The sequence below is a fragment of the Heterodontus francisci genome, chromosome 17 (genome assembly GCF_036365525.1).
Source record: "Heterodontus francisci isolate sHetFra1 chromosome 17, sHetFra1.hap1, whole genome shotgun sequence".
Classification (NCBI taxonomy): domain Eukaryota; kingdom Metazoa; phylum Chordata; class Chondrichthyes; order Heterodontiformes; family Heterodontidae; genus Heterodontus; species Heterodontus francisci.
The window spans coordinates 64,519,208-64,532,399 of NC_090387.1; the positions used below are offsets into that span (position 1 = coordinate 64,519,208).

The 13,192-nt window shown below is 41.3% G+C and overlaps 1 protein-coding gene across 4 annotated transcripts in view; it reads left to right on the top strand.

The window, feature by feature from the left end:
* Positions 1-13,192, top strand: part of nutf2 (nuclear transport factor 2) — a 56,740-nt gene that overhangs the window by 16,659 nt on the left and 26,889 nt on the right. For all 4 annotated transcript variants that reach the window (XM_068049538.1, XM_068049539.1, XM_068049541.1 and 1 more), the window contains 3 exons: positions 647-767; positions 2,953-3,024; positions 11,636-11,734. In XM_068049538.1, the coding sequence (XP_067905639.1) occupies positions 669-767; positions 2,953-3,024; positions 11,636-11,734 (270 nt within the window). In that variant the 5' untranslated portion in view covers positions 647-668. The remainder of the gene's footprint in view (positions 1-646; positions 768-2,952; positions 3,025-11,635; positions 11,735-13,192) is intronic.

Sequence of the window (13,192 nt, forward strand, 5' to 3'; positions counted from 1 at the left end):
TTGATTTATTGTTATGATTAGTCAACAACTCCATTATCATTGTATTATGCAACTACCAGAATGGTAGAAGGCAATCTAGATGAACCATGGTCTTTTTTTATATAGCTGTTCTATCTACTCATTCCCTGAATCTGTCTTGGTCAGTAAATTTTAATATTCCTGCTAGGTCCACATGCATGTTTCATCTTGATTTTGCTCATCTCAGGCAGAGACATATTTCATTTTGCTCCTGAACATATCATTTGACAACTTTTTCTTTAGTCCACATTTGTTCTGTCACTTTGTAGTAGAATATTGAATTCAGGGTGCTGCATTAACCTAAGGATTAATCTTTGGCTTCCCAGGGTTGGGAATCACATTCAGATCCCAGTGTTGACTTTCAATTTCAACTTACCTGTCCCATTTGTTGTAATAATGGATGGAAAATTATTCATATGTTGAAGGAAGGCTGTTGGGGTTGGTTTCCCCAGTCCATCTCACCAGGTGATTGTTATATTACATTAATGGCAGCAATGGAAAAGTCTGTGGGCTATAGTTTGCTTGGTCTCTTGGGGGGGGGGGGGGTGGAAAAAGCGTAGTAATAGAAAAGAGGATGAGTAATTTTAAGTTAAAAGAATACTGAATCTTTGTTCCGATCTGTTAATAGTGCCTGTGGCTGAGAGATCAGAATGGGTGACAAGCCTCTCTGGGAGCAGATTGGAAGTGGCTTTGTACAACATTACTATCAAGTTTTTGACGCAGACAGGAGTCAACTAGGATCATTATATGTAAGTATGAACTGGGTGCTTTCTACTCCTTTGCCATAATTTTTCATTTTCTTTAATGTGACATGGTTTGAAAAAATAGACAAATTTTCACGTATAACACTTTTGTATAGATGTTTGGAAAGTAAGTGTGGCTGTCATTAAGAATCAAAACTGTTGCATTGAAAGATTTTCATTGGATTTATTTTCAAATCAACCCTCATTCCATTGCAGATTTTTTTCAGTCGTAACACTCTGTCCTATTTCTATAAGATTTACTTCTGTGTTTCTGATTATTTTTAGTGTACAGTAGTCTACTGAACTCCAAATCCTCTATGTGCAAAAATATTTTGAATTATACAATAATTAAGAAAAATAACTAGCACAGTAAAGTGAGAATTTAGTTCTAAAGTTATAAGAATTTGAATTAAGCAACTTTAAAGTGTAGACTGTATGGAAAAATAAGTCTTTTTTGCTTGTGTAATAAATAGGGAATATCACTGGGCAGCAGCTGGGCACTTGCATTTATGAGGTTCAGGTTAAAGTACGTTGTTGGCAAACTGTACAGAAAGGTTTATTCTATATATTGATTTATTTTGTGGTTAACCTGGGAGTGTCCCATGTTGACCTTTTGGGTGTCAGGTGGAGTATTCATTTTCTTAATCCTGATATCTCTAAACTTAAGCACATAGTCCCCCTCCCAAAACAAAAGGAAGTTTATCCACTTGCTGTATACGAGGGATCTTGACTGCAAATGCCATCAGAGATTTTGATTCAGACCTGGGGTTTCATTGCATTCATATTTCAAAATAGAATCAAGTTGCAGATTCATTCCAAGTGAGGTCTGTGATGTTGGAAGACACTGTATATTTGAAGTATGTTGTCTGCGGGATGAATTATGGTCATCGAGCCCTAAACCTTTTTGTGTCACTGTCATTGATATAATCAAGTGATTCACATCAGCTCAGTAACCATGTATAATTTTAAAATGCCATCATGTGGCTAGTAACCAAAAGGGTCTAACTTGACTGGTGCCAGATCATCATGCTACTTAAACCACAGTAATTTCCTAACTAAACCTAATGTTACAGCTGTGTGAGGAGGGGGTCTCGGGCTCACCTCTTGCCCCTTTCTTGGTTTGGCCATAACAGGGTTTATCTTTTCAAGCTCAAAAATTTTAACTTACCCCCTCAGTGAGCCCTAGCTCACTGCACTCTGTTGTAATTGCGAACCAATCAGATAGGTTTTCTTGAGTTTAAACAAGAAAGATGCAAGTTTATTAGCCTCATCACACTAACTCGGTTAAAATTACTAAAATACACAGTGCAACCATGCTCGCATACATATGAGAGGCACACATAAATAGATAGAGGGGGAGAAAGAATTGTGGGGGGGGGGGGGGTTTGAAGTAGAGTTGGTGATAAATGGAATACAGATATGGTTATTAGTGTCCTTAATTGAAGTGAAGTCGTGGAGTTCTCGCTGGGGCCCGGTGCACAATTTCAGACTTGCTTCTCTGGTACTAGAAGGCCGAAGAGGGGCTTTGTCTGTAGTCTTGAAGTTTATGCTGCCACCATGAGTTCTCTGGTACTTTGCTGGAGAGAGGGAGAGACAGAGATAGAGGGATCTTCTCCTTGGTGATCAAATTGCAGTCTATTCCTTTCTGCGATGTACAATTCAAAAAGCCCCAGTGTTACAGCAGGTAGGTCATGTGACCATCTCTTTGTATGAAACAGCAGCTTCTGGGAGAGTTGTTGGATTTCAAAGCTTTCCACACACACTCAGTGGGGGGTGGAGTTCTAGTTCTTACACAATCAAAGGATGTTGATCACTATTGTCCAGACCAATCTTGTTAATTGAACCAAGGAGCAACCCCATTCATGTCTCCCAGAATGCCAATGTGCAATCATGTTTTCAGCCGCTCAGCTCTGCGTTTTTAAAATAAGTTATTTGCAATGTACAATAAAACGTTTCAAGTAGTGTCCCATATAACAAAATTAATATGTTTCCATTTGGCAGGTGTGATCTCTGTCACACTAGACTATCTGAAAAATATTTCCGATATCTCAGGAATTTAGAAAGCAGGTGTTCCAGACTGTCTCATTTTAGGAGTTTCTAGTGGTTGCATTTTTGCTCTCAGCGCAAATGCATACCTTTTGTGAGATAATTCATGAACAGATTTAATTTCTTGAGTGTATTTTCCTTTCAGATTGATGCATCATGCCTTTCTTGGGAAGGACAGCAGTTCCGAGGTAAAACTGCTATTGTGGAAAAAATAATTGTAAGTATATTGAAAAAGTAACTTCATAGCAGTAATAATGTTTGAAAAGATCCTCATTTGGACAGCTGTAAATTTGAATGAAACTATACTGACAAATTCAATGTTTCAGCTTCAAATTATTCAGCACCAAACAACACAGTTAAAGTTTAAGCCTAACAAAACCAAATTAGTCTCTTATAGTCTATTGGGTTTCTTCTTTGATATTGGAGTGGATTTACTGATGATGTAACAATGCACTGTAGTACAGGTTAGAAAATAATATGGGGTGTGCTTAAGTTTTAACATTTTCTGTGTTAATTTTTAATCTAAAATTCTGGTAAAGCAGGTGATATTTTTCACTGAACATACTTTATAGCTCCCAGATGACGAGTGGTTGCAGACAATTCTTGGTGTTGAACTGAACTATATAGAACACAAGGTGCTGTTTTGATTCCTGCTAGAAAATGCATGTGCATGGATGTTGGAGGAGGTCCTTGCTTGTAGTGCCCTCCACACTAAATTGCCTTGCTCTGTCAGTTTGTACATGAAGAGCTGTCATCTAGACGCTATATCTAAAATCATTAGTCCTTTTCTTTAATAGTTTTTTTTTGCCTGCAATCCTGGTTCAAGTGTGTGAATATTGGCACCATAGATCACTGTTCCTCCACTGAAGTGAGATTTTTTGGTTTTCCCCAAAATGTACTGGGCTGAGGACAGGAAAAATCAGTCAGGTTTCCCACTTCTGGTTGTTAAATGAATTCTGTGCATGTGGATGTCAGATGAGGGTAGTATCATTGTTGCCAGTGGTTACCCCATGATATAACAGCCTGCTGATGTCCATTGTTGACATTCACATGTGAACAGTGATCACTTAGCAGAAAGACTGGAAAATATTGTGGCACTTGTCGAACCCTTCTCTCTGAGGAGTCAGTGCATTCAGGAGAGAAAATTGGTGAAAAGAAAATAAAAACACAAAAAACACAATGAGCCATAATTTGCCATAGCAGGGCAATGACTGGGAATTGTCCTGCATTGGTTAGACATGCCCTTGCTCACTTAACCACAATGATATTTTGTGCTACAAGTTGCTGAGAGTGCAAGCTAATAGTTACAGCAAGCAAAACTGAGCATTTGGTACCTGATTGAACAGGGTAAACAACTGCACATCTTAGCAATCAGATTGTAGGATTGTGAAATTAACAGTGCATTGAGTGAGAAGGATGTGTAAATTCGTGTGTGTGAATTTAATGTCAAATCGGATACAGAAGAGAAGTAAAGGGAAGGAAAGGAAATAAAAGCAAAATACTGCGGATGCTGGAAATCTGAAACAAAAACAAGAAATGCTGGATTCACTCAGCAGGTCTGGCAGCATCTGTGGAAAGAGAAGCAGAGTTAACGTTTCGGGTCAGTGACCCTTCTTCGGAACTGACAAATATTAGAAAAGTCACAGATTATAAACAAGTGAGGTGGGGGTTGGGCAAGAGATAACAAAGGAGAAGGTGCAGATTGGACCAGGCCACATAGCTGACCAAAAGGTCACGGAGCAAAGGCAAACAATATGTTAATGGTGTGTTGAAAGACAAAGCATTAGTACAGATTAGGTGTGAATATACTGAATATTGAACAGCAGCAAGTGCAAACCTGAAGAAAAACAACCTGAAAAAAACAGTGGGTAAGCAAACTGAACAAACTAAGATGAAATGAAATAAATGCAAAAAAAATTGTAAAAAATGTAAAAAGGAATGTCAAAAAAAAGAAAAAATGACTAAAAATGAAAGTAAAGTGGGGGGCTGTCATGCTCTGAAATTATTGAACTCAATGTTCAGTCCGGCAGGCTGTAGTGTGCCTAATCGGTAGATGAGATGCTGTTCCTCGAGCTTGCGTTGATGTTCACTGGAACACTGCAGCAATCCCAGGACAGAGATGTGAGCACGAGAGCAGGGGGGAGTGTTGAAATGACAAGCAACCGGAAGCTCAGGGTCCTGCTTGCGGACCGAGCGGAGATGTTCCGCAAAGCGGTCACCCAGTCTGCGCTTGGTCTCCCCAATGTAGAGGAGACCACACTGTGAGCAGCGAATACAGTATACTACATTGAAAGAAGTACAAGTAAATCGCTGCTTCACCTGAAAGGAGTGTTTGGGGCCTGGGATAGTGAGGAGAGAGGAGGTAAATGGGCAGGTATTACACCTCCTGCGATTGCAAGGGAAGGTGCCCTGGGACGGGGACGAGGTGGTGGGGGTAATGGAGGAGTGGACCAGGGTGTCGCGGAGGGAACGATCCCTTCGGAATGCTGACAGGGGAAGGGAGGGGAAGATGCGACTGGTAGTGGCATCACGCTGGAGGTGGCGTAAATGGCGGAGGATGATCCTTTGGCTATGGAGGCTGGTGGGATGAAAAGTGAGGACAAGGGGAACCCTGTCACGGTTCTGGGAGGGAGGGGAAGGGGTGAGGATAGAGATGCGGGGAATGGGTCGGACACGGTTGAGGGCCCTGTCAACCACAGTGGGGGGAAATCCTCGGTTGAGGAAAAAGAAGGTCATATCAGAAGCACCGTCATGGAAGGTAGCATCATCAGAGCAGATGCGTCGGAGACGGAGAAACTGGGAGAATGGAATGGAGTCCTTACAGGAGGTAGGGTGTGAAGAAGTGTAGTCGAGGTAGCTGTGGGAGTCTGTGGGCTTATAATGGATATTGGTAGACAACCTATCCCCAGAGATGGAGACAGAGAAGTCAAGGAAGGGAAGTGTCAGAGATGGACCATGTAAAGGTGAGAGAAGGGTGGAAATTGGAAGCAAAGTTGATAAAGTTTTCTAGTTCAGGGCGGGAGCAGGAAACGGCACCGATACAGTCATCAATGTACCGGAAAAAAAGTTGGGGGAGGGGGCCTGAGTAGGACTGGAACAAAGAATGCTCGACATATCCCACAAAAAGACAGGCATAACTAGGACCCATGCGGGTACCCATAGCGACACCTTTTACTTGAAGGAAATGCATGGAGTTGAAGGAGAATGAAAATGAAAACTGTCGGCGAGACATTGGTCGTCTCAATTTCTCTGCCCCCCTCACTCACTCTAACCTGTCCCCCTCTGAACTTGAGGGACTCCGTTCTCTCAGGTCTAACCCCGACATGGTCATCAAACCTGCAGACAAGGGTGGTGCTGTTGTTGTATGGCGTACCGACCTCTACCTTGCAGAAGCTCAACGCCAACTCACAGACACCTCTTCCTACCTCCCTCTGGACCATGACCCCACCACCGAACATCAAGCCACCGTCCAAAGGACTGTCACTGACCTCATCTCCTCTGGAGATCTTCCCTCTATAGCTTCCAACCTCATAGTCCCGCAACCCTGGACAGCACGCTTCTACCTCCTTCCCAAAATCCACAAACGGAACTGTCCCGGCAGACCCATTGTGTCAGCCTGCTCCTGCCCCACTGAACTTATTTCTTCCTATCTAGACTCTATCTTTTCTCCGCTGGTCCAGTCTCTTCCCACCTACATCCGTGACTCTTCTGACGCCCTACGTCATTTTGACAATTTCCAGTTTCCTGGTCCCAACCGCCTCCTCTTCACTATGGACGTCCAATCGCTCTACACCTCCATCCCCCACCAGGATGGTTTGAGGGCTCTCCGCTTCTTCCTGGAACAGAGGCCCAACCAGTCCCCATCCACCAACACCCTCCTCCGCCTGGCTGAACTTGTTCTCACATTGAACAACTTCTCCTTCAACTCCATGCATTTCCTTCAAGTAAAAGGTGTCGCTATGGGTACCCGCATGGGTCCTAGTTATGCCTGTCTTTTTGTGGGATATGTCGAGCATTCTTTGTTCCAGTCCTACTCAGGCCCCCTCCCCCAACTCTTTTTCCGGTACATTGATGACTGTATCGGTGCCGTTTCCTGCTCCCGCCCTGAACTAGAAAACTTTATCAACTTTGCTTCCAATTTTCACCCTTCTCTCACCTTTACATGGTCCATCTCTGACACTTCCCTTCCCTTCCTTGACTTCTCTGTCTCCATCTCTGGGGATAGGTTGTCTACCAATATCCATTATAAGCCCACTGACTCCCACAGCTACCTCGACTACACTTCTTCACACCCTACCTCCTGTAAGGACTCCATTCCATTCTCCCAGTTTCTCCGTCTCCGACGCATCTGCTCTGATGATGCTACCTTCCATGACGGTGCTTCTGATATGACCTCCTTTTTCCTCAACCGAGGATTTCCCCCCACTGTGGTTGACAGGGCCCTCAACCGTGTCCGACCCATTCCCCGCATCTCTACCCTCACCCCTTCCCCTCCCTCCCAGAACCGTGACAGGGTTCCCCTTGTCCTCACTTTTCATCCCACCAGCCTCCATATCCAAAGGATCATCCTCCGCCATTTACGCCACCTCCAGCGTGATGCCACTACCAGTCGCATCTTCCCCTCCCTTCCCCTGTCAGCATTCCGAAGGGATCGTTCCCTCCGCGACACCCTGGTCCACTCCTCCATTACCCCCACCACCTCGTCCCCGTCCCAGGGCACCTTCCCTTGCAATCGCAGGAGGTGTAATACCTGCCCATTTACCTCCTCTCTCCTCACTATCCCAGGCCCCAAACACTCCTTTCAGGTGAAGCAGCGATTTACTTGTACTTCTTTCAATGTAGTATACTGTATTCGCTGCTCACAGTGTGGTCTCCTCTACATTGGGGAGACCAAGCGCAGACTGGGTGACCGCTTTGCAGAACATCTCCGCTCGGTCCGCAAGCAGGACCCTGAGCTTCCGGTTGCTTGCCATTTCAACACTCCCCCCTGCTCTCGTGCTCACATCTCTGTCCTGGGATTGCTGCAGTGTTCCAGTGAACATCAACGCAAGCTCGAGGAACAGCATCTCATCTACCGATTAGGCACACTACAGCCTGCCGGACTGAACATTGAGTTCAATAATTTCAGAGCATGACAGCCCCCCACTTTACTTTCATTTTTAGTCATTTTTAGTTATTTTTTCTTTTTTTTGACATTCCTTTTTACATTTTTTACAATCTTTTTTTGCATTTATTTCATTTCATCTTAGTTTGTTCAGTTTGCTTACCCACTGTTTTTTTTCAGGTTGTTTTTCTTCAGGTTTGCACTTGCTGCTGTTCAATATTCAGTATATTCACACCTAACCTGTACTAATGCTTTGTCTTTCAACACACCATTAACATTGTTTGCCTTTGCTCCGTGACCTTTTGGTCAGCTATGTGGCCTGGTCCAATCTGCACCTTCTCCTTTGTTATCTCTTGCCCAACCCCCACCTCACTTGTTTATAATCTGTGACTTTTCTAATATTTGTCAGTTCCGAAGAAGGGTCACTGACCCGAAACGTTAACTCTGCTTCTCTTTCCACAGATGCTGCCAGACCTGCTGAGTGAATCCAGCATTTCTTGTTTTTGTGAAGGAAAGGAAAGTTGGATTGAGAGGAGGAAAAAAGACAAAGGAAATGCATTCAAAAAATTAAATTTAACTTCTTTAAAATCTTCAACAATTAAAACGGAAAGGAATGAGATTCCACACGTAATAATATTTAGTGCCAGAGACGTAGTTAGGCAGTACTTGCCCTTTTAACAACATAGTAAGTGTTATTTGGACTGAAATAACGAGACTTAAATTTCTTTGGCAAGTTTAGATTGTATCAAATACAGCAACCTCACACCATTCAATACATTTCAATGGTGAGCCAGACAGCGAGATGCCATATTTGTGAAGCTAATGCCGGAGCGACCCATCTCAGGAACACCAACTTTTGGATTTCTGTGTTAACCTCACATCTGCCCTTGCCTGAGTTTGCAGTACACTTGCACATAAATAATGGCCTGTGCCATTAGCCTTATTGTTATTTTGGCGTAAATTATAGCCGAATGATGCAAATAGGATTCATGAAGACCTATAAGCAAGATTTCTATTACTTCTGAGTATATCCCATAGGTATAAAATTACTCCTGCCTGAACTGTTCAATTTAGTGGCAGCAGACAGAAGACTGGTTCTTCAGGGCAATAATTTAGTTTTAATGTGTTGAAAATGCAACAAGTCAAAATGTTGCTTAAGTGCTGGATATTTGGAGCTTCAGGCAGCTTGGTTCTCTTGTACTTTTTAAAAAAAAAGTGCAGTAGCTTCACAACATGAAGAGCAAACAATTAAATTTGTACTGTGAATAATCGAAGTTGGTAGGGTGGACCCATCTTGCAGGCAAGTTTTAGAGCATGGAATAAATGGTCTTGAGCATTATTTACATTCAATGATTTGATTTATAGCATATCAGACTTCCAGGTTTTTGACTATTTAACCGGGAGGAATTTTGGGTACTTTGAGATGTTGATATAAAGTTCATTCAGCTTACAAGGGATTTTATTCACTCTCTGAAATTTCTAATTAGTTCCACCTGAAGCCTATTTCTTGCATACCACATCAGCTTGATTGCAATAAAATTCATTTAACACATTCCAAAGAGAAAAATGAGTGCTGATATGAACCTTGCTGGGTGGGGAGGCGGGGTGTCAGGAGGTGGAGGAAATGAGAAAGCTGCCAAGATAGTCCACACCTAGTTATTTGATTAGCAGCTTAATTGGCCAGTCCTGAATACGCAGAGCTGGAGGAAGGTCGGAGGTCAAAACTTCAGTGTCCTGTCTAGCTGGAATAGATTGAAGACCGTTTGCAGTAACCTGGAATTCAGGCACACAGAGTGAACTCATCTTGAGCTTAATGCCAACTAGTTGGAGAATTGATGGTCAAAAGTGTGAATTTAGTCTGCTAATGGATAATATGGCATGCATTGTTTTTCTACATCATGAGCATTATGAAATAGATTAAAATTCTGAAAAAACTAACAACATTCTTTGTTCAGTGTCTATTTTACACAACGAGAAAGTTCATAAATGCAACCTCCATCTCCCGTTACACTGTTGTATGTCTATACAGTGGAGGGTAAAATTAATCATTGGGTTGAACATTACAAAAATATCTGATTCTGCTGAACTTGAATAACTAGTGCCTGAAATTTATAGCAGTGAATTTTTTTTTGCTCGCTTAAAAATGAATAATTCAGCGCAAAATGATCATTCTGTTTGCTTAGAAGCAATTGATACTTGACATTTTGAAGAAATAAGGACAAATTCTTTGTCCGTTATATGATCTATATTAAGAGCTTGCTTTTTTTTCCCGTCTTCCTCAGTTGAGGGCCTGTTCTGTAGACATCAGAAGAGATCCATTTCAATCAAACAGAAGTGAGGGTAATATGCACGAATCGGGGAACCCTTGAGGAATGTGCCCAAGTTCTGTGAAGATCCCCCAACCTTCAATTCCACTTGTTTGATATGAATTTCTTCTTGGCCGTACAGAGAAGCCCTTCAACTAAAATTTATTTAAAAAAGAAACGAAGATATTTCATAAGGAAAGTAAAATTTCTGCATTGTCATGAGTTGTCCTAGAAGTATATCGTATCATATTTAAAAAGGAAAGAACCTTTTCTGTTAGAAACTTACTCCTGTGTAGCTGACCTTTATCTTTTTAGGTTTCTAAGGCCACGCACTGAAGTGTTCTTTCTCTCCCCACCACCGCCCCACCTGGTTCCCGCTATTCATCTTAATTGAAGCCATGGATGAAACTTGTGAGCAGGGCAGGTTTGCTATTGGTGAAGGAAAATGACAAAAACTCATCTTTCTGCACTTAGCTTGATAAATACAGAGAAGGTGGTAGCCCTGAATGGTTATTTGAAAAAAAAAGTTATAATTTAAAATGAAATTTTTAGAGTATATTAGTTTGATAAATATCTAAGGCTATGTAGGCTTTCCAGGGATGGGAGGCTCTGCAATGATTCTGCTGGGAGATGCTGTAGGATATCTACTGTGACTAGGGTGAAGGGGTGATCCTACCATAAATCAGCAAACCATTTACTTTTCAAAAACAAAAGGCCAAAAATTTCTAAGACCATAATTTTGTTTCAAGTATGATTAGTTTTTGAGCGGAAGTACCCCTGTATATTCCCACTTTAATTGTTTGGACTGCTGTAGTTCACTCTGAAACAAAAAAGACTGAACCTGTTATTTTGGAAAATCCTTTTAAATGAGCATGAAAGTAACCTCCAGTCTGAGTTTTAAAGATATATTTCACAAGCTTTAGAATGATGGCCTCAGTGCAAGAAATTGCACAAATAACTTTTGATGGAAGTTGGGATCCTCTGCAATCTTTTATTTGTTTGTATTTTTTAGTATTCATGTGCATGTACTTGAAGCCTACTATATGCAGCATTTGCTTGAAGACTATTCTGAAACTTCTCTTAAACAAAGCCCTGTATAATGTATAGAAACTAGGACCTAAGCAAAAAATGTTTGTTTCAACAAATAGGCGTTCACTGTATTTTAGATAGTACTGTGTTCAAGTTTGTAAACAGTAATAGCCAAGCATTTCTATGTTTGGCTGCATTAAACTGTTGACGAAACAGAGTAGTGCATTGCTGCTCTGAATTGTGATGTGTTATTTGCATTTTAAGCACATGTCTTGCAAGAGCAGGACTGTCAGACATGATGTGTTCCTGGTGTACTGTGAACCATGAAGTTTTCTCAGCAAATAAAATTGGAGTTGTTCTTCTCAATAGGCTTGTCTTTTTAATCACAGGGCCTTCCATTTCGAAGAATACAGCACAACATAACTGCACAAGACCACCAACCCACCCCAGATAGTTGCATCCTGAGTATGGTAGTAGGACAACTTCGGGTAAGAGTGTTTTTGTTAATGGTCTTGAATTTTATTCACATCTTTAACCCACATTGATTTCATTGAGAATGCAATGTTTAGTCTGCCCCTTATATCCCTTTCCTATTGTGCAAAGAAAATGGTTTCTAAACTATAAAAAACTTTGTGTTCGCATGTATGGATGCAAAGTAAGAATTCAAATAACTTTTCTAAAATGTCAAAAAAATAGCAGGAAGATACAAAAACAATAAAATCTGAAGCCAATCTTTGAGTTAAATCCCATAAATAATCAATGGTAGTTCACTATTGCTAATTGTTAGTCATTGCAATAAGCTTTTTTAAAAATACATTTTACAAACTCTCTTGCTTTGAGTTCTTGGCCCCTGATGGGCAGCCTGCTTCACACCTTTGTCACTGCCATTCTGAAACACTTCAATTCCCTTTTCTCACTTTGGGGAAACATGACCTGGCCGAAATGTGACATTGTTGTAGTCTAGCATTGAGTGCAACAAAAAGTTTCAGTAATCCATCAGAAAGTCCAGTGTAAGATTGTAACTCAAGTTACAGCTCTTATTCCTGACACATGTTTCTGCACAACAAGATATGGTGTGTATAAAATTGTTAGGTAGCATAATTGGATATGTAGGTGTCTTGAAAAAAATTGAGTAACTCTAAAGGAGTTGCTGACTTTCTACATGTATGAAAAGATTGGTAGCTGTGCATACTATGATGGACCTGTATTAATACAATATGTAACAAAGTGGTGGAATTTCCTTTTGGCCAAGTTTTTCTTTGACAGAGCATTGAAGGTTGGAGAGCAGAATAGGATGCTGTCCTGAGCTCTGAAGCCATTTATACTGGGACCAATGAGATGGAATACAGTGGTCTTTCATGGCCTGGTACATTCCTCTGTTAGATTCATGTGCCATTGTCAGAGGCCTTTGAATAGTTGTTCACTTGCTGTCCATTTTCAAAATATAATGAGAACCACAATAAAAAGGACAGTGTAGAAGAGTGTACCTTGCACAAGGCTTAAAAGTGAACTGTGTAATGACTGTAATATGTGCATCAAGCATGGCCATATCAAGCTGGGGAAGAAGACTCCGCTGGAATTAGAGACAAGGTCCCTGAAAGGACTGAATTGGAAAAATAAAATGAATCCAACTGGGTTAAAGTAAGAAGGATGGATAAATAAATTTAACTTTTGTTAAGACCCTGTTAATTAATGGATCAGACAAGATGCCTGTCACTCAGTCAGAAATGACAACTTAAAATCCCAAGATAGGGAATCAAACCTGTAAGAAGGAAGGACAAGAAGAGTAAAAGTGAAATGTTACAGTTGGAATAGCCGGCGGACAAAGCGCAGAATGCTTTATATCCCCAAAACTGAGGAAGTCTGTCTTAGCACGTGAATTTTGCATGAATGTAGGAGATCTAAGGGGAGGGGGAAGAAGAAATTCGTTGTGTTTGAGTGTGGGT